Source organism: Pipistrellus kuhlii, unplaced genomic scaffold (assembly GCF_014108245.1).
Source record: "Pipistrellus kuhlii isolate mPipKuh1 unplaced genomic scaffold, mPipKuh1.p scaffold_m20_p_1, whole genome shotgun sequence".
Taxonomy (NCBI): Eukaryota; Metazoa; Chordata; class Mammalia; order Chiroptera; family Vespertilionidae; genus Pipistrellus; species Pipistrellus kuhlii.
This window is the reverse complement of record NW_023425404.1, coordinates 197,184,410-197,205,563: the sequence shown is the minus strand read 5'-3', so window position 1 is coordinate 197,205,563 and position 21,154 is coordinate 197,184,410. Positions and strand designations below refer to the sequence as shown.

Genomic DNA, 21,154 nt, shown 5'->3' with positions numbered 1-21,154 from the left:
GCCCCCGCGCATGCGCGGTGCGTGCGCAGTGCCGTCGCGGGTGGCAGTCATGGCGGCTCGGTGCGTGAGGCTGGTGCGGCGCAGCCTGCCGGCTTTGGCGTTCTCTCTTAGGTAAGGGGCGCCCGGCTGCCCTGGGCTGGAGGGCGCGGCCCTCGGTGCCGTCCTGCCGAGTCTGGTCCGGGAACGGGCCGTCGTGGGCCGCGGGCGCCCGCGCGGGCCTGGAGAGTGGAAGGGACGGCGCGCCGGGTGCCGAGGCCCGCGCTGACCCCGCGCGCACGCACGCGGCTCCGGGCCGGTGGCAGCCCGCGCGCCCGGCACCGGCCGCCGCAGCCGCGGGCCGGGCCGGCAGGGCCGCCGGCAGCACCGGGCGCGCCCTGAGCCGGTCCCCGTGGGCGGAGAGCTTTGTGGACTCGGCGCTCGGGTCAGCGGTTCACGGGCATTTTCCGCGGCCCGTGTTCCCGCGCCGCTTCCCCTTTCCGGAGTCCGAGGTCAGAAGTGCGGGGAGCCCGGCCCCCGTGAGCTTAGCGTTTGGAGCGTAGACAGCAGTGACCTCACAGTGCGGGCCCCGGAGCTCCCGCCCTGCGGTGATGAAAGGGTTTGCGGCGTGATTGCTGCCCGCAAATGGTATAAACGGCACGGGACAGCGGCAGCGGCCCGCCCGGAGCACCTGACGGAGAGGTTGTACCCGGAATTGGTTGCCCGGAAAGGCAGGGCCAGTCGCATTAATTTCTGTGACAAGAGGCTCAAACCGGGGAGCCGGGAGAGCTGAACGGCACTCAGATCTCTTGGGGCGGCTGGACTCTCGGGGACTCCGTTTCCCTCTCGGCACCTCCTGCTGGCAGCGCCCCGGGCGGGGAAGCGGAGGGCAGAACAACTAGAACAGGTTTCACAGCAGCACGCTCCAGCTTAGGACTATTCGTTTCTTTAAGTCACAGAAATAAAAACACAGTAAGAAGGTACTGCTCTCCACCCGCCAGCAGCCTGCGGGCCCCTCACTTCTCCGCCCGGACCACACGCACACAGGGTGTGGGTCCGATGGCACACAGGGCAGTGGTGGTTGTGGCATTTCCCGCACTGACAGCTCCTGTTCGCCAGGCCTTGCCTCTGTTCTGGAAGAAAGTGGAACGGAGCCCCTCCTCAGATGGGACCCGCGGGTCCTGGTGACGAGATCTGGGATTTAAGACTTGTCACTTACTCGTGGCTTTGTGACCTTGGGCTTAATTATTTAACCTTCTGGACTCCGGGACCAGACTGGATCGTGTTAAGTCACTTCTACCTCCAGGGTCCGTTCTTTGTTTTTCCCTGTGCATCCCCCATGTCCTGGCCAAGCAGTTCCCTCTTCCTGACGTGGGTCTGCAGACCACTCTGACTCTATGTGTAACTTCTAAGTTAATTTTAAAGAGGCAGGGGTTGCGGGGAGGCAGAGAGAGAGAGAAACATCGATTGGTTGCCTCCCATTAGTGCCCCACCAGGCTGGGAATCGGGACCAAACCTGCCACCTGTCGGCATACGGAATGACGCTCCAACCCACCGAGCCACTGGCCGGCCTTACCTGTAACTCTTAGCCGTCCTTCCAGGTCCCTCTGCATGAAGCCTTTCATTTTCCATTCTCCAAAGCTAAGAAGTATCCTATGCTCAGCCTTCCAGAGCCTCCCCTTTTATCACTTTTAGACACAAAATTATAGTTCCGTGCATATAGATCTCTTTTGCGTGACATGAGTGCCCTGTGGCAGGATCTCTGCCCCGAGCACCTTGGTGGTCAGCGTCGGCTCTGGGCCCCACGTCTGCCAATAGCCGCCCCACCAGTGCTGGTGGGGCCTGGAGGACGAACGTGCTCGGGACAGGAGAGGAGCTGGCAGGTCGCCTGGGGACACATTCGTACTAGCTGTTTACAAATAGTTTGTGTACATCATATGCAAGGAGAATCCTTTCTCCCCCAGCAAGTCACTGGCAGGTAGTCTGAAGTTACCTCGGATGGAAAGCCCTTACCTCTGCCTTGCATGCGCTTCCCCAGGCCCACGCCTCGGCTGCTGTGCACAGCTGCAAAGCAGAAGAACAATGGCCAGAACCTGGAAGAGGACGTGGGTCAGACGGACCAGAAGACGGACGCGCCCTGTGCAGAGAAGACGCTCACGGAGGAGAAGGCCAAGCTAGAGGAGCAGCTGAAGGACACGATGGTAAGGCCACAGGCTCTTAGGGAAGGTGGTTGGCTGAGCGCCAGGCGAGTTCATAATTCGTCCCAGGACTTCGGCTGGGGCCTGCAGCATGCTCCTGCTAGAGAAGGGACTGGAACCCAAGTCCCGCACGGCTCTGGCTCTGCCATGAGACTCGCCGTTACGTGCTACGTAGATTGCATTGAGCTAAGATTTCAGTTGGTCTTTACAGACGAGGAACACCAGCATGGCTGTCTGAGCTGGGTCTGAGGGGAGGCAGCGGTTTGTGAACTCGGCAGTAAGGTGGATGCATAGTCCGTTTCTTCAGGATTAAGAATGGCAATACCAGACAGGTGGGTGCTGACACTGTTCCAGCGCCTTTATGTATACTGATCCTCACAGACCCTGTTTACAGATGAGGAAACTGAGGCACATGACAGTTACGTAAACTTCCTAAGATCACCTCGCTGCTGAGTGCAGAGCCAGGGTTTGAGCTTGGAGACCTGGCTCTTGGCCATTGCACTGGACCTGCCTGAACAAAGATTGGAAACAGGTTGTAGTGGCTACCCGGCTCCCCAGAGTAATCCAGTCACTTCAGAAATTGAATTGATTGAGGCAAAATGTGAGATTACAGTCAAGTGGTGAGACAGGACGATCCCATAATTCAGATGCTTACACGCAGCAAGTGTCCGCCAGGCCTATGGGAACCCGTGGGTCAGCCCCTGTGAGGCTGCTGGGCGCCCCTAAGTTGGGAACTCGGTTAAGGAAGTGAATGGTCCTTCCTGGGTGCTGAGGCCGTCAGGGCCTGAGAAAGTCGCTTTTCTCTCTCTCCCCACAGCGGGCCGCTGAGTGAGAATGGCCGTGGAGATACATAAGTATCTGTCACCTTGCCATCGACTCCCCGCTCGCTGGAAGGTGACGCGGGGGTGACTTTTTCTGAGTTAAGCTGCACTGTCTGTAGTCCAAAGCCTCAGACATGACAATAGGTGTTGTCTGTGTTTTGACTTGCGGTTGGTCGTGTCAGATTTGCTTTCCTATGAATTTGTGCTATGCTTTATTCATATTAGTTTCCTTTTCCATTTTTTAGGAAAAATATAAGCGAGCTTTGGCAGATACCGAGAACTTGCGGCAGAGGACCCAAAAATTGGTGGAGGAGGCAAAATTATACGGTAACTTTCACCATTGTGATACTGACCTGGGAAATAGGGTTCGGAGGGCAGGGTGGGTGGTATGGATGTTCCCACAGCAAGGTCAGCGGGGGGAGCTGCAGGCTGTCCTCTCCCCTGCCCCCTTTAAGGAGACACTTGGAGTTGTGACTGGTGCTTGAGTCGTAAGCAGGAGGCTTCCTCGCTCCACGTGGAGCCTCGGTGTGGGCCCGCGGGTAATCGCGGCAGGTCAGCCTCTCTGGTGCCGTTTCCTTGGCATCACCAGCAACCACGTTGGTACCACGTAAGATCTCAGAGGCTGTCGGTTGTCACCTTTGAGTATGTCCCTGTCCTTCCCACTTTACAGTTGAGATCATTGAGGCTTCGTGACCTGCCACTCATCACAAAGCTGGCGGCGGCCCTTGGGCTCCCACTTGCTGTCTTACTAGCCCGAGGCCGCCCTGGCTCCCGCAGGCGGGGCCTGGGTGGAAGCAGGCACCAGTTTGGGTGCTCGCCATGCCTTCCAGTCGGCATCGGAGCCTTTTCTTTGAAACCACAAACATTGTGTAACACACTGCCTTGAATTTCGAGTGACCCTTCTAACATTCTGTCTCCTGTTAGATTAGGGGTGTCGAACTCAATCAGACAAGGGGCCAAAATCTAAAATTCAGCCTAAATCGCGGGCCGAATGGTTTACTGAACAGTCATAAACTGTCATTGTGATGGAAACGCAGCGGAGTGCAGTGATGACAGCGCGGTGCGGGCCACATTGCAAGGCCTGGCGGGACGGATTTGGCCCGCGGGCCTTGTGTTTGACACGTGTGTTAGATGAAGGCGAAGTCTTGGTAACTCTTACCCCACAGTGCCCGGAAGTTACTAACATTGAATACACGTAGTGTGCCAGGCACTCAAGCATACATGGCTCTATCGGTCCTCCTACCATCACTGGGAGGCAGGACCGTCCCGCTTTACAACTGAAGGGCTGAGACCCAGCGAGGCTGACTGCTAAGTCACTGTGACGTGCCCCAGGCCGTGCTGTCTGCCCAGGCGGGGCAGAGCGGGGCGGTCTGCGGAGCAGGCAGTTTCTCAGGGCTGGAGCAGGGGCGGGGGTGGTTCTGCACATTTCCAGCTGCCGGTCTTCACACCTCAGTAGCTCTTGTCCAAACCCAGAACAGGCTTTGGGGTTCGTATTTGTCAGGCGGGCCATGGAGGTTGGTTTGGAGTGGCCGCTCGGTTGACATGGTGGAATGCAGATGTTCTTCTCGGACTCTGTGCAGGCATCCAGGGCTTCTGCAAGGACTTGCTGGAGGTCGCAGACATCCTGGAGAAGGCCACGCAGAGCGTTCCCAAGGAGGAGGTCACAGAGGACAACCCGCACCTGAAGAACCTCTATGAGGGGCTGGTCATGACCGAGGTCCAGATCCAGAAGGTGTTCACCAAGCACGGCCTGCTCCGGCTGGACCCCCTGGGCGCCAAGTTCGACCCCTATGAGCACGAGGCCTTGTTCCACACGCCGGTGGAGGGCAGGGAGCCGGGCACGGTGGCGCTGGTGAACAAAGTGGGCTACAAGCTGCACGGGCGCACCCTGCGGCCCGCCCTGGTCGGGGTAGTGAAGGAAGCCTAGCTTCCCCCAGGCTCGGTGGGTTGTGGGTAATCACTGGCTGTAACTCTTAAGGGCTGGTTCGTCTGTGAATACTCCAAACCTTGTTGGAAAGCTTTAGTAACCAGCGGCTAACCAGGAAATAGGGCCCATTGCTCAGCTGTTACTGGACTCTAATTTGGGAGCCTGTTTATTGATTTTCAATACACGTTTGATAGTTCACATGCTTACAGAGCAGGACACCACTGGGCCCTCGGGTATCGTGAATAATGCTACATCTGCTCAGTCTGATGACACCAAAGGATTTAAAACGAATAAAAGGTCTCCGGGAATTGTGCTGTTGGGTAGCGGGCCACGCCGCCTGCCCTGTGCGCCTTCTGCTTCTCACTGTCCGTGCGTGTCAGCAGGTCTCAGCCCTCTGCACCTCATTCAGGCAGGAAAGGCAGCTTACCTTGGTTCTTGCTCAGAAAACTTACGTGTTTGGTGGAGGACATTGTGAGTCCACCTGTAATCGCCATCCAGCTGCTCCGTGACCGACTTCTGGCTTTTCTTTGGAGGCACCTTAACAGTTCTCCCTGCTCCCCCAGAATAAGACGGATTTGACGACATCACTTACTCTTGTCCTATTTTGTTCAAGTACGTGCAGAAATGTTTCTCTCATACTCAGCTAGGTACTAGTGACCTGAAGGTATGTCCCTAGTAAGATGGTCTTTCTCAAAACCTGAGGGCTGCATGCTTGGTAAATTTTAAATGTCATTTAGTTTTTAAATTTTATTTGAGGATTAAAGCCCGATGTTTATTTTCCTACTTTCTGATAAGTCTCTTGTGTACCTTGGTGGCAATCCTTACTAAGGAGAGCATGACTGGGGTGTGTACCTGACACACGCGCAGGCACGTGCTTGCTCCCATCCGTGCACCGCAGGCTGGCGTGGGCCTGGCCTGGCCTGCTCCGGGCGGACTATGGTGTCTGCCTGAGGACCATGCCAGGACCACACACCCACAGCAGGACAGTCTGCGGACGCTGGCCTGGGACTCACCACAGGCCCGGCGTGTCTGTTAGGAACGAAAACAGCCGCCCCTGCCTTGGCCTAAAGGGTGCAGGGAAAACGGGGCAATTTTACTGGGCTGGTGATTTTGAAGAGGTACTATTCCCATGATGAAAATTTCAATATACAATTTCAAACACTTTTCTTGAGCTGTGAGTGCCCCTCCCCTCCTGCACTCGCCGGGGAAGCTGTGCAGGAGTCATTTCAGACCACGCCTGTGAGGGCAGCCCCCTCCCTGCAGAGCCACGGCTGCTGAAGGCACATGGGCACCCAGCGCCTCACTAGCCCCAGCCACGGGCTCCCTGCGGGGAGAGCGCCAGCACGCCCAGCACATCCTCCTGAGGCCAGGGTCCTGAGGCTTGGGGGAAACCACGTACAGTGGAGCCAGTTTTACCTTAGGCCAATGGGTACAAATGAGCGAGATAAAATGTACCTCAACATCGTACAGCACGTCTGAGCACCTGCCATCCGGATTTACACTAGAAATTAGTGGTTGGCCATCCACGCTGCTGAGCTTGGCCAGTGCAACCTGGAGACATGTACAGTGTAGACAATCCAGGCCGCACTCGGCCTACGTGGACACGCCTTTCCTGGTGCCCTTCAGGGAGCAGGGCTGGCATGAGGTTTCCTGCTTAACGGTAGCAAGTCTGAGTCTGAAGCAGCTGGTCTGACAGAAGTGCCTGTGCTGCCCCCTCCCACACCCCCTGCCCCCGGAGGGTGGCCTCAGGCTTTGGAGCAGGTGCCAAGAAGCAGTCAGGGACATGCGTTTGTTCTCAACTTGTTTAATAAGTAAAGGGCAGTAGAAACGGTCAGGTCGGCTTTAACGCATTCTTGGAACGCTGCATCCAGAGGATTCCGAATAGCCGAGTACAGAACTGGACTCAAAGGTTGGAGTTTAAATTTTGAAGACCTAATTCTTGGGATTGTGGTCACTAACTTAGGAAATTAAATAGACATGTAAAGGCTCTGCGCTCACAGCAGGGGTAAAGACTGGCAACGGGAGGGAGTGGATGGGATAAAGGCAACCAATCCGAAAGTCCCTTTCCCCTGGTAACCAAGGTAACACTTTAACATAAATTATACATTCATCATGGTGTTTAAAACAGCCAAGCCTAAATAAGTTCTTCACGCCATCAAGAGAGGCACCCTCAAACCTCCAGCACCACGTGTTCACTTGGCAGCTGTCCACCGGCCACAGCTATTTATTGGGCGCCTGCCTCCCAGTTACTGAAGCCGGCAGCCCTTATAGGAAAACAGGACTACATACGAGGCATGTGACAGGAACCCATGCGTGACACCAGCTCAGCTACAGCCAGGCCACCTGGAGGCTGGGCCAAAGGCCTCCAGGGGCCCGGGCCTGGGGGCTGGTGCTGCTGGGTCCAGGAACCCTGGGCAAGGGCCTCCGGCTGAGAGGCTGTGAGGAAGCACTGCCTCCCTCCATGCCAGTGGCGGCAACACCAGCTCCACGGAGGGCAGTTACGAGCAGGGCAGAGGAGGTGACCCTCACCCTTATCTCCACCGCTCACACTTGTCAGCAGCAGTCCTGGCTTAGAGCGAGGAGCCTCTGCCCACACACACACTGAGCTGTTCGGTTAATGCTGAGCTGACCCTAGGGGACAGGAGATGTAAGAAAGGGAAAGGCACCATAATTAGGTCATCCTTGGAAATGATAAGGGACTTTTTCAAACTTCCCTGTAATGTAACGTCAAGCCCACACATTCTGAGGTCATGGCTCCATCACTGCAGTCACCACTGACCCTAAGCAGGGTCTTGGACCTGAGAACCCTGAGCAGCCTGGAAGACAAATGGCCACCAAGTGCCGGAGGGAGGTACCATGTCAGAGGCCCTGAGAAAGCCTGTGAGGCGCTGGCAGAGCATGGGGAGTCTGGTTCAGAGAGTGACTCAGCAGCAACACAAGGGCCTTGGGACCCACGGCCACAGGGGCCGGCCCATGGCGCCTGGCTGGTCTCCAGGGCGCAAGGCCACCTGAAGGTTAGATGTTAGCCAGGCTGGTCTGGTCAGGGTTTCAGTGAAAAGGTACTTGCAGCTGTGACGAACACCTTGGAGGACACTAACACCAGGACACAACAGCCATGAACTCCCTAAAACAAGGTTTTGCAAGTAAAATGCACGCAAGTCCAAAGGGCAGCCAGCAGCTGCCCCCAGGAAGGGTCAGTCCTGGCCATCGCATTGGTCTTGGCTGCCATGCTCCCCACAGCCACTCTCCACACTAGGGGGCGCTGCCCAGAGGTGCAAAAGGGGCTGTTTCGGGCCTGGGAACTGCAAACCCACACCCTGCCATTGCCACTGCCACAGCTAAGGGGAAGCTCATTTGGTCTGTTCACTACCAGCCTCTTCTCACGGTCCAAGGAAGCCTGACCCTGCCCGCTGGCCTTACTGCCCACCTGCCCGGCGCCATCTAAAGTGCCCCATGCTGCAGCCATGTCACCAGGCAGGCCTGGCAGCCGGCGGCCAGCACAGGTGAGCCCAGGGAAGGGGCTCCCCGGACGCTCCCACCATCACATCCTCCTCACTGAGCACTCAGGCGCGTCCCCGCCCTCGGAACGCGCTGCTCTAGGACCAAGGTTCACTGTGCCTGATCAGTCCCTCCTGCCTGGTCTCGGATGGTTACTCTTGCTTCCTCCAGAGGACCACGAGAACTTACACCCTAAACAAAGGAACTCAATTTGCTGAAAAACAACGGGAAAAAGCGGAGCTGTCCCCTCCCCCTGCCCCAGTCATCTGGCTCACAGGCGCTCCGCTCCGCCGGCCTCAGGAGGCGTCCCTGGCTATCCACCCGCTCTCCGTGAGGAAGGTCAGGATCCGTTTCTTGAGGACCTTGTCCAAGTAGCTGGGCAGGCGGCTCTTGGAGGGGATGCCCTGGCGCTTCTGGAGGTGGTCTTTGATGATGATGGTCTTGGCGGTCACGTAGCGCGCCGGGCTCAGGTTCAGGGAGCTGCAGAGCGCCTTCTCGCGGTCCGACAGCAGCTCGAAGCCCGGCAGGTTCTCGATGGCGGCGAACTCGCCGTCCTTGGCGTCCTCCCGCCCGCGCTTGGCGCCCGCCGAGTTCCGGTTCTCCTTGCGCTTCTCCCGCTTGTGCCGCGCCGCCTCGTACTCGGCCGACTCCTCCATCTTGGTGATGCCGTTGCGCCGGTAGCGCTGCAGCTCCCGGATCTTGGCGCGCAGCATCTTCTCCTTGTGCATGTTCTCGAACAGGTCGTCGAACTCCTTGCAGGACATGAACTGGTAGAGCGGCCGCAGCTTCAGCCGCAGCTCGCGCTCCTCCTTGGTGATCTTGCGCTTGGCCGCCTTCTCGCGCTCCCTCTTGTCCTTGCCCAGGAAGGCGGGCACCAGGCTGTAGTCGCGTGCGATGTCCTTGCGCCGCTGCCTCTCCCGGAGCTTCCGCACGTACATGTCCACGTGCGCGCGCTTGAGCTCGATCTCCACGTCCTCGTCGTCGTAGTTGACCGAGAGCCCGCTGACGAGCGCCTCGGCGTCCTGGTCGTACTCGACCTCGTAGTCGTCACGCAGCGGCATGTAGCCCAGCTGCTGCTGCTCGGCCACCGAGATGTCTAAGGGAGGCAAGGGGGTGGTGAGGCTGGGAGAGAGGGGGCCTCCACTGGGGCAGGTGTGGTCGGTCACCCGGTTGGGGATGGTGTCGGGGATGCAGGCCTTCCCCAGGTTGCCGTGGATGTACATGCTTACGTAATGCTCCATCACTTCCTGGGGAGTCCGGGAAGCGCCTACGTGAGCAGCCATGTCTTCCTACAACAACAAAGGTCAGAGTCATTTCCAAAGCCGAGGGTCGGACTCAGTTCCCACAATCCCCTCAGCATTTCCCCAAGGCAACCTGGACGGCCCTGGCCCGTCACCACCCCCCAAAGCAGTCCCCGCCTTCGCTGGACAGCGCATCCAGAGGTGCGGGCTCTCGCCCAGCTCAGCGGGCCGCCCTCTGAGATCCGCACTGGCCGCCTGCTTCCTGAAAGGACCAGCAGGCCCGCCTGGTGCTGGCATTTTGCCTGTTAACCCTGCCTCGGGTGGGAGGCTGTGAGAGGACCTGAGTGCCCCGCCTCCTCCCAGTCTAACCTCTCCACACCCAGACCAGAGAACAGAACGGTCCAGAGTTCACGGCCCAGGTCCCCTGATTACACGAGGGCCCCCATTCGACGCGAGTCTGCCTCTGGACACAGAAGGGCCAGCCTCTGTGCTGACACACCGCGTCCCTCCCCGGGCAGTGGGTGGGTGAGTAGGTAAACGGGGTGGGGTTTCCGTACTCCATCCTCAGCAGCTCTCTGGAAGGCTGCGGCTGCAGGCACTGCCTGGGCGAGGTGCACAGGCGGCTTATTGATGGGAGGAAATTGTACAGCTCCCTCAACCTTTTCCTCCTGCCAAGAGACCTCTTCCTTAACCCAACCGCTAAAGCCACTTCAAAACAACTGCCCACATGCGCACTCATCCCCAGCAGCCACTCCGCGGCGCCTCCACCTGCCCTGTGACACGCTGCCTTCCGCCAGCAACGCTCACCCCGCAACACTGGGGCGGTTCTGTACCCCAATGGCCACACTGGAACCCAGGGAACCAGCCGGCCCATGTGGCTGGCCGATGACAAGGCGGGCACAGCGAAGAGGGAAGGACTTGTGTGAGGAGACCAGACCCTAGAGCTGAGGCCCAAGTCAGGGCCCACGGCTGCAGGCCCTCCTCCCACCGGCGCTGTGGGCCGAGGGCGGGCTTACGACACAGGAACCGAGATGGCGATGCCGGGACCTGCCAGCGAAAGGGGAAGAGCTGAGCTCGAGCCGTCCTGGTCTTAGGGGTGAGCAGTTTCTTCTTTAAGAAGTCACCGGGAGCCTCAAATCTGTTCCTGATATTTTCCCAGGAAGCTCTTGGTCCAAAAAGAAAAACCAAACCACAGCGGGATATCCCCCATCCTTGCCACTCTGATCCGGCTGGCACGTCCCACCTCTGACTGCCCAGCATGGCGGTGGCCACAGGCAGGGCGAGCCCAGCCCTTCAGCTTCTCCTCGGCGCAGCCGCGGCAAATCAAGGACACGGTTTCCAGGGCCTCCCGGGCAAGGAAGCTGGGTGCCGCTTCCGGGAGGCTCGGAGGGGCTGGGCTGCGGCGAACCTCATTGCCTGTCAGGAATTCAAGCCTGGCCTCGCCCCCTCACGGGCCCAGTGAGGCCTGCAATGCAGTGCCAGCTGCGCCCCCCACGAGCCTGCCGCTCACCCTGAACCTCAGCATCGGCAATCTGCCTCGGGGAGCTGTCAGCAGCTCAAGCACCACATCTGGGTGAAACAAACCCGGAAAGAACAGAGGCTTCTGACCTATCAGGGGGTACTGACCTCACCGAGATCACTTTTCCCATTTATTTCCATCAACTCCGACCCTCCGGGAGCAGGCGCAGGGCAGGCCCCCGCAGGGCCGGGGATGCGTGGGCCGTGGGGCACCCGTCCCCTCCAAGTGCTCCCCAGGGTCCCTGCGCCGGGCAGCAGCAGGGCCAGCCGTGGGCACTGTGCGGTGGGCGCTGTGCGGACACTCGGCTGCTTTCGGTTACAGAGAGGAGGCTCCATCTGAAGCCACAATCAGAGGGACAGGAGCCAGGCTCCCATCACGGCAGCCTCAGCCTCTGCCTGGGACAGCTAAGCCTCATGGGAGCCAGGGCTCAGCGACTTGTGAACGACAGCGGCCCTCCGGCACCACGCCCTGAAGGGTCAGACGGGAAAGCACACAGACCGATCTTCCAGTCTGTCCCCACGTCCAACGCCAGGACAGCCGGCTCTGAGGGTCCAGGGCATGAGGTCCACCGGAGGGCGGTGTCCGACATGGCTAACGAGCACAGCTTCGGCCGCCACCGCGAGCAGCCATCGCGGACAGTCCCAACGCGCTCCCATCTTCTCCCCGTGGTCACAGACCTGTCCTGTCCCCGCACTGGGCAGCACTCCGGACAGCACAGAGCCCTGGGGCGGTCCTCCCCTTCACGTGTGCCAAGGCCAAAGTGTTTGTCTGATCCGGATGGATGGATGGGGACGCAGAAGCAACAGAACTTTACTTGGGGGAATGAGATTTGGTGAGAAAGTTCAACTCAAGTACAACTAAAGCAGGAAACACACTGTCAGGAGGTGGGGGACCCCCCCCCCCCAGCATGCAGTGACAGCGGGTACGCAGCCCAAAGCCTATGGAAACGGGTTCCAGGTTTGTTTTCCCTTCATGTTCTCTTAAAAGAAAAGAAGACTCCCACCTTTGGAAATAGGTGTGCTACTGCTCCAAGTCCTGGGGGAGGGTACGGTGTCTCTGAGACACACGAGGCCAGCGCTCCTGTCCACGGCCCTGGACTCTGGCCAGGACGCTGCCTCCAGGAGAGGAAGTGAGCAGTGCTGGGGCCTGGGCTCCTCCTGCCTCCCACGGCCCCCTCATGCTGGCCCCCAGCACCTGACCAGGAAAAGGACGAGAACGGTCCGGAGAAATGGTCGTCAGTGTGGGGCGGCGGCTCCATCAGTGGGGGCTCAGGGTTCCCTGCTCCAGGCTCTGGCCAGGGCCACTGCCACCCAGGACTCCACGGGCCCAGCCTCTGTGGCTCCCTCAGCGACAGGCCTCTCACCGGGGTGGCACAGTCCAGGGTGAAATGTAGAAGCACAGGGAAGGCCGACACAGCCTTTCCTGAAAGCTGGACTTGGCCACTTAAAGGACGGCCTCATCCTTACTATCTGGGCGTATTTAAGACCATCTTTTTTTCTGTGACATGGTGATAGTTAATTGGCCTTTAAATTTTTTTAACATCCTTTCGTGGCGAACCCAACCTCAGCAATTTTCTCTCAGCATGAATGGCCCACAGAACCTGACGGCCTGGCAGTGCGCCCCGCCAGGGTCAGCCGCGCTCCTCCTGCCGTCCAGGGGCCTTGCAGACCCATCCCGCCCCTCCCTGCTGGAAAAGCCCTCTCTGGTGCAAAGGCTCCGGACCCGCCTTTGGGGTTCCAGGCCTGGCTCCCCCAGGAGCTGACAACTGGACACAGCACTTCACCGCTCTGCGCCTCCGCCGCCTCCGAATTAGAGGCGCTGCGCTTCCGGACGGTGAAGAGGGGAGTGCGGGCGGGCCTGTGAGCTGGCCGGTGCCCGGCGGGCCTGTGTTCCCTCCATGCCGCTTCTCCACAGCTCAGCCCCTCCTCCGGAAGCCGTCAGCGGCCCGGAGCTGGGCTCAGACCTGCGACAGCTTCCTCCTGTCACCTCTGCTCCTCCACGGGCAGGCCAGCTCCCTCAAAGGGCTGTCCCGCAGAATGCAAACCACGTGACAGCCCGGTTCCCAAGGGACTGCAGGCCCATGTCACCTGCCTCGTCCTAGCAGTTCCCCCGCGGGGGCAGCACAGCCACACACCCTGTAGGCCAGCAGGCTAAATCTAGGCTGAGGCCCAGGGCACCAGGCCGGTAGCTGCTGCCGTCCTCAGGCGGGCAGCGCTCAGAGCACGCCCGTCCGCCATCAGCGCCAATGCTGGTGACACAAGAGGAGGTCTGACCAACGTCCCGGTGCTGGAAGCCAGCAGAGCCAGGCCCAAGGGGCTGCTTCTGTCCGAACTAACACGCCCACGCCCGTCCCCGCCAGGCTGTCCGGCAAGGGCACCGTGGCACCTCCTTCTGCCCGGACAGAGGACCAGGTCGGTGTCCGCTCAGGCAAAGCGGCAGCTATCTTCACATCGGTTCTGCCCCGAGCACTCTGAATGCACAGCAACCCCCACCCCACACCCCTTCTCCGGGGGTCTGGGCTGGGAAGCCAGGCCGAGCAGCTTTAGCCCTCCTCCACCCCTGCTCTGCAGCCAGGCCTGGGGGGGGGGGGCCGGGCAGTGGGGGTTTCCTTTAAGTGCAGCTGCATCGGGGGTGGAAGCCCGGAGCTGTGGCTCCCAGGCTCCAGGGCACACTGGGTGCAGAGGGGGCTGAGGGGGGGCGGCGTGTCCTGAGGAGGGGGAGGGGCCGGTCCAGCTATGAGGGCGGAGGGAGGAGGCACTACCGCTCAGGACGGCCATGGTCCTGGGCAGCTGCGAGGCCATCAGATGGGGAGCCTTGGCGGGGGCACTGCCAAGATGACCCTCACCCCTTGGCTCATGTCCAGAGTGCTTGGTGTCCCACAGGCTGGCGACGCAGGCCCGGGGCTCCGTCTTGTCTGGCCTGGGCACCTCGCAGGCTCGCTTTGCGAGCAGGAGACCCGGAGGCCTTCCAGGGCGGTGCTGACAGACGCCACATCTGTCACGCCTCCGGTGTCCTTTCCAGCTGACCAAGTGCGGGCCAGGACACGGTGCCTGCCTGGGGGAGGGAGCTCTGGAAGGTGCAGCCTCGCTGTGCAAACAGCACACGGTCCTCAGCAAATCCAACAGAACTGCCACAGGCCCGCACCCCCGGGTGTTCCCCAAAAGCAGCGGCCGCAGGGCTCAGCAGACAGCTGTCCGCCGGGGTGGGCCTTTTCTTGCCCAGGGCGCTGGGTGTTTGTAACACAGTATCAGCTTAAGACTCAGCCTGCGGTGTTTGTCACACGGTAACTAGCTCACCCCGATGCCCTGGCAGGGCCAGACCACAGGATTCCGAGGGCCTTCTGTATACAGCCGCGGGCTGGACGTCCCCCACCCCTGCTGTGCGCCTACGTTCACGAGCTTTATTCACAACAGCCTAAGCGGAAGCACCCCAAGTGCCCGCCTCTGCGGGAATGGGCCGCACGGTCAACCCACCTCAGCAAGGAAGGAGAGTCTGGACCCACCCACGTGGTGAGCCTGGAGTATGTGCGATGAGCCGGCACAAGACAGGGCTGAGTGACGCCCGTGTGTGTGGCCCGAGAATCAGGCCGGGAGGGAGGAGCTGAAGGACAGTTCAGAGGTGACGTGGTGATGGCTGCCGCACTGTGAGTGCACCTAACGCCACGGACCTGCGCACCTCACAGGGCCACAATGGTGGCTTCCTGTTTATCTACTTTAGCACAATAAAAACAGACTTCAAAGATGAAACTGAACAGGAGATGGAAGAGGGCAGAGAAGGGATAACTGGTGATGAAAAATAACTTGATTTAAAACACGTAAAAGTAAAAAATGACTATACTGCTTCAGGCGCAGGCTGCCTTCCACCTGGCGGGCCCTGCAGTGGGCCCTGAGCCAGCAGCAGCAGCAGCCCCGGGAGAGAGGATGCACGAGCCAGGCCCTGCCAGACCGCTGCCCCACAAGCCCTCCAGGGTGTTGTGCGTCCTGCCCCGGCAGAGCCACTGCCCTGCACAACCCTCTTTCCCACGCTGCTCTCTCCCCAGGCTCTCCCTCCGTCTCCACCCCGACAGCAAGTCCTAACCACCGGCGATGCTGTGGAGCGGCCAGCGCACAGGGGCCTGCTCCGCAGTGTCGTGCTTCCAGGGACCAGCGGGGTCAGAGCTCCCTGGAAGCTTCTACAATTGCCGTTCCCAGACCTCAGAGATTCGATTCAGGGGCTGGGGTGCCCCTGGGAATCGCAGATCCTCAGGTGAGGGTGCTGCGCAGAGTCAGACCGGCGCCAATGCTTTCATGCTACAGCGGCCTCCTTTGTAAGCGAGGGACCAGGGGGCCTGGCTGGGAGTGAGCCGACGTCCAAGGCCCGGCTTAGAGCTGGTTCCGGCTCACAGATGCACTTGGGGTAACTCGGTGAATCAGCTTCAAATCCTCTTCCACCCGGTGGGCTGGTGCTCAGGATTTTCAAAATGGGACCCCACCCTCTCTTACCTACCTGTCCTGGCCCTCCACACACCAACCAGCCCCTGGGACAGGGCAGCCCCTTGTCCACACTCCCCTTCCCACCGAGGAAAGGGACACAGCTGCTCACAGTGTGACCGCACGCCGGGAAGGGACACAGCTGCTCACAGTGTGACCGCACCGCCGGGAAGGGACACAGCTGCTCACAGTGTGACCGCACCGCCGGGAAGGGACACAGCTGCTCACAGTGTGACCGCACCGCCGGGAAGGGACACAGCTGCTCACAGTGTGACCGCACCGCCGGGAAGGGACACAGTGCCTCACTCTGCCGTGTTTCTGCCGAGCACAGGCCGAGTGTGGGGACAGGGCACAGAGCCGCCCTGTCTCCCAGCTGCTCTCGCCCAGCCCTGAAAGCCCACTGCCGACCACCAGTGAAAGGCTCTATTCACACCATGCGCGGCCTCCAACAGCCAGCCTGTCGCACGGGCGCAGGTGCAGGCCCTGCCCGGCCTGCGAGAGCTGCCACACTTACAACATCCTTTCACCGTGTGAAGTGAAGCTGCAACATCACCTTCAAAGGATTTTGTCTGGTTTTCTTACCAACAAGGACACGCAGCTACATAACCACAGGATCACGAGCAAAATCAGGAAACTCAGAAGATGCACCGAAACCCCGTCCCAGCGAGTTTCGCCCATCACCCCAACAATCTCCTTCCCGGCACAGGCCGGCAGGACCCTTCCTGCCCAGTGCCCGGCCTGTGACTCTCCCTCCAGCGTGGCCTCTGCCACTCACACACACCCCTGCCCCAGCCATCCTCCCGGCCACACTGCTCACTCGCTCCCTGCTGGCATCACGCTGGGGAGCCCTCCTCTCACATCCTGGGGTGAAACCCCCACAGCCCAGGGCTCGGACCGCCCAGGGGCTCTCCCAGCCTCACCATGCAGACACCCTGCTCAGGCCAGCGCCCCCGCACCTGCCTGCCGCGGGCTGCGCAGGCGACAGAAAACTCCACTCTTTAAATTCGAAATCTACTACGAAGCTGGCTTGACCACCCCCCTGCAGTCACCCTGACCACCACCTGCAGAGGACCCCGGCCACCCCCACTCATCTCCCAGCCACTGGGGCTCCCGTCCATGCTCGGGTGCACCAGGCCCGGGTTTCCGGGGGTCCGCACCGCACCCAGCCCGGAACAGCTAGCTGCCTGAGGTTCTCACACCTCTGTCCTCCTGCCCCACTCCCCGGTCTCACTTCACCGGCCCCGCCCCCTGCTCCGGCCTCCCGGCGGCTGGGCCTCCAATGCAGAGGCGGTCAGAGCCTGGCCTCCTGCTCCCGAACCCTCCTGGCCCCTTCAGGGCTGGTGCTGTGCGGATTCCCTCCTGGCAGCCCTCTGCCTCTCCCCAATGGCCCCTCCCGTGAACTCCACATAAAGCAGCATGACCCCAAGGTCACAGGCCACGTGCCAGCTGAGAAACCGGAATGAACAGCCTCACCTTCCTCTACATCACTGTTCCCGATCGGCACGCTGCCTTCCTCCATATCCACATCAGCCCGAGCCCGGCCCTGCGCCCCAGACCTGCCCTGTCCCACACAGGACCCGCCCGCTGAGCAGGGCCGCTCCGCTCCTCCGCAAAGCCTTCCAGGCCAGCCACGCCTTCAGTCCCACCTCGAGCTCCAGCCTGTGTGGCCCGTGCCAGTGAACGCTCCTACACCGAGCAGTCAGGTCCAGGCTTTGGAACCCACAGGCCTGCATCCACACCCTGGCTTTACCACGTGAAAAGCCAGGGCATCCTGGACAAATATTCAAAACCAGTGCCCTGGTGCACGAATTCCTGCACGGTGAAAGGAAATTAATCTAGCCGAAACCGGTTTGGCTCAGCGGTAGAGCTGTCAGTCTGCGTGCGGACTGAAAGGTCCCAGGTTCGATTCCGGTCAAGGGCATGTACGTTGGTTGCGGGCACATCCCCAGTAGGGGGTGTGCAAGAGGCAGCTGGTCGATGTTTCTCTCTCATCGACGTTTCTAGCTCTCTATCTCTCTCCCTTTCCCTCTGTAAAATATCAATAAAATATACTAAATAAAAGAAAAAAAGAAAGGAAATTAATCAGAAGGTGGCCGCCAGGGCGGGACTGGGCAAGATGAGCCGGACACGCCCTGGAGCCAACCTCCTGCCGTGGAGTCTGTGGCTCCTCCCGCAGGTGGGGTCCCGTGGCCTGGCCTGTGGGGACCGGGCTGAAACCAGCTCTCCCACATCCCCTAAGGCAGGCGTCCTCAAACTTTTTAAAGTGGGGGCCAGATCACGGTCCCTCAGAGAGCTGGAGGGCCGGACTATATGAATTACTAATTCCTACTGTAACACCTTGGCTGCACTCACTGCCCAAAAAACCTGGCGGGCCGGATCAGACTCCTGCGGGCCGCATGTGGCCCGCGGGCCGTAGTTTGAAGACGCCTGCCCTAAGGGGTCCCAAAGCAAAGTTGCAGTCATACAAGCTGTGGGACGAAATGCAAGTGTGCAGTAACCAGATTCGGGCCGACAGTGCCCCAGCCACAACATAACCCACGGCCGACTGGCCCCGAAGGAACCGGGCTCCCTCCTCTCGGGTTCTGGGGTGCATCACCCGAGAACCGCGGCTGCCAAGTCCCTCAGCTCGGCGAGGTCAGAGCGACAGGTGGGACAGTAGGAGGGGCACTTAGCCTGTTGGCCCTTTATACGTACAGATGAGTCAGCTACACACTAAGGAGCCACTCCAGGCTCGGGGCAGAGTGGAAATGTGTACGAGGAGCCTCGCCCAGAACCGCACCTGCTGAACACGGCGCACCTGGGATACAGCACGTGTGCGTGTCTGCGATCTCCTCGGAAGGGAGCCGCACATCTGAGGGCGACACAGGAAGTGTCAGGGCAGAGCAGGGAGCCCAGGGGAGCCCAGCCGGAGTCCCGTGCTCCTGGGCCTGTGCAGGCAAGGCTGGCATGCAGGACTCCAGCCCGGCCCAGGCCCCAGCACCCTCCTCCAGCTGTCTCTTCTACAAGCAGACAGGGCATTTTAATCAGCTCCCCAGGTGACCTGGATGCACATTAAACTTTGAAAAGTACTGCTTTAGCCAATGCCCCCCTTTCAGCCCATGCTCCCCCCACAACACCATAAATGTTTCAGGCCCTGGGCTTGTTTTTCGTGTATTTCCCACAATGCTGCACGGGAGCAGTGCACACATGCAGCAGGAGCACCGACTCTGAAGGCAAACTACCCCGTTCCAACCTGCCACACGGGTGAAGACCCCAGGAGGCACGCACAGGGCCTGGCACCCAGCAGGCCCGGGCCAGCCAGCTGCTCAGCGGCTGCTGTGAGCCGTGTGCCCTGGGGGGGATGTCTCGGAGGCGCTGACATATAAGGAAGACCAGTCACAACCATCATTTGGGAGAAGAGACCTCTAAGCAGAAGAAATGGAAAATGACCAGGGGGTAGCAGCTCGGACCCCAGTCCGGAGCCACTGGAGGGACCGATGTGACATGCCTTCAAAGAGCACTCTGGGCCTGTGTGAAACCAGGGGAGACCACCTGGGACGCTCAGAAATGGGGAAGGCGAGAGGAACCTCAGCCTGGATGACACGCTGTGAGAAGCGGCTCGGGGCCGGGCTGTCTGGGACCTGGCGGAGGGGCTGCGGCGGCTCCAGGTCTGCAGCCTGAGCCGCTAAGTGAGGTGAGAGATTCGGCCCCGGCGTCCAGGGGGAGCAGGCGAGGACGGCGGCCGGTGGCGTCTGACACTGACGTCTGGAAAGTGGGGAGAGCGCCTGTCTTGGGACGTGACTACTAGCCTTGAGCACAGGCCAGAGCCTCCTTTCGCCATCTCTCACTGCCCACGTGTGCTCACGGGCACCAGGAGCATCTCAGGCCAGGGTGACGGTGGTTCCTGGAGGGCCGTCTGCACAGGGTGTGGGACAAAATGCGAGTGCGCACAGACCCGATGCCGCCCTGGGGGGGTTTGTAGAGCGGGGCCTCAGCAGCCGGGAGAAGAGGGGGAATCCAGGGTGCAGAATGGGTACTGGTCCCCAAAGACCGGCTCCCCTTACAGAAGAGAAACAAGCAGGACAGCCTGGGGACGGGGCGAGAGGTGTGTCTTCCATGGGAAGCCCAGCAGGAGAGGGGGGGCGGCCCAGCCTGTGGAGGGATCTGGAAAGATTAAGGCCTGGGGGAGCCCTTACTTCTCCTAATGCCTGGAGGCCCCACTTACCCTCGGCAGGTCTGGGCCCGGGACAGCCAGGGCTTTCCTAACAGAAGGAAGCGTCCTCCCGCTGGTGGACGGGCTCCGGGAGACCCCTCCACACGAGCGCGGCTCTCGCCAGGAGCCTGGCACACCCACCAGCCTGCCGGCGCCACGGATCGGGGCCAGCCCTCACCTTTTCCTGTCACCTAAGTCCTCAGCGAAACCTGAGCGAGAACAACCCTGGGACAGATGCCTCCGAAGCCACGCTCCTTTGTTCGGCTCCTCCTGACCGCTCCCCACACGCCGTCCTGGGTGCTGGGGGCCCAGGAGATCCAGGCCCCTGGCCAGGCGGGGGCACAGGGCACAGGGCGCAGAGAGAGGCACAAAGCCAGAAGGGCCGGGAGGGCAACCTCAGCGCATCCGACACGGAGAGCGAGGCCCCGGGGCGCTGGTGACGGCGGCCTGGCCTTGCCCACCACCTTCTCCGGGCAGAGCCAGCTCCTTCCACGGCTGACCCTGCCCCCTCCGCCGGCGCCGCCTGTGCCCACCGGCTCCTCCTCATGTCCCACCGGCCTGGCCCAGGTCTGCGCTCAGCACCCGCCTAGGAAGTTCCTGGAGGCCGGGAAGACGGCTCTGCGGCCAGAGCCGGGCCCAAGCCCCGTCCTGCCACTTCCTGGCTGTGTGGCCCTGGGCAGGTTGCTTAACCTCTCTGCGCGCCGCGTCCCTGCGAACCTGGCCCGGCGAGCAGGTGCACCTCCCGGCCGCCCCCCCGCGGGCCGCCCGGCCGCGCAGGCCCGCCGCTCAGCTCACCCAGTTCCCGAAGCCGAACTGCTCGATGGCATCCAGCAGCAGCTGCTCCTCGCGGCTGGTCCAGCCGCCCTCGGCCTCGGGCCCCCACGGCGTGAAGCGCCCGCCGTCCACCAGCTGGTAGCCGTGGTAGCGGCGGTGGTGGCCGATCTCGGCGCCGGCCGAGAAGCACTCGGGGCACAGCTCGATGTCCTGGCACTCGGTGCAGCGGAAGCGCAGCGGGCTCACCTCGGCCAGGCAGTACACGCAGTACTTCTTACCGAGCTCCGCCATCTTCCCCCGCCCGCCGCCCGCCGCCGCCGCCGCCGCCGCCGCGCCCGCCGCCTGGGCGCCAACCGGGCCGCCGCCGCGCCGCCGCCGCCGCCGCGCTCCAGCAACGGCCGCCCGCCGCCGCCGCGCCGCCCCGCCCAGGCGCCGCCGGAGCCCCAGCCGGGCCGCGTCCCGCCTCAGCGCGCAGGCGCCCTCGGGCCCGGCACGGCCGCCGCCGCCGCCGCCGTCGCCGCGCGCCGCATCGCGCAGGC

At 61.2% G+C, this 21,154-nt stretch overlaps 2 protein-coding genes across 2 annotated transcripts; one reads left to right on the top strand and one right to left on the bottom strand.

Annotated features, from left to right (window-relative positions):
* Window positions 1-6: 6 nt before the first annotated feature.
* GRPEL1 (GrpE like 1, mitochondrial) lies at window positions 7-5,705 on the top strand. Its single transcript, XM_036421057.2, has 4 exons — window positions 7-111; window positions 2,015-2,177; window positions 3,241-3,322; window positions 4,576-5,705. Exons 1-4 carry the CDS (start codon window positions 11-13, stop codon window positions 4,920-4,922), a joined length of 693 nt encoding a protein of 230 aa, XP_036276950.1. The 5' UTR covers window positions 7-10; the 3' UTR covers window positions 4,923-5,705.
* A 1,005-nt stretch (window positions 5,706-6,710) lies between these two features.
* Window positions 6,711-21,142, bottom strand: TADA2B (transcriptional adaptor 2B). The gene is made up of 2 exons (XM_036421046.2): window positions 20,637-21,142; window positions 6,711-9,709 (listed from the first exon to the last, which is right to left on the bottom strand). Exons 1-2 carry the CDS (start codon window positions 20,904-20,906, stop codon window positions 8,717-8,719), a joined length of 1,263 nt encoding a protein of 420 aa, XP_036276939.1. The 5' UTR covers window positions 20,907-21,142; the 3' UTR covers window positions 6,711-8,716.
* Between the last annotated feature and the right edge of the window lie 12 nt (window positions 21,143-21,154).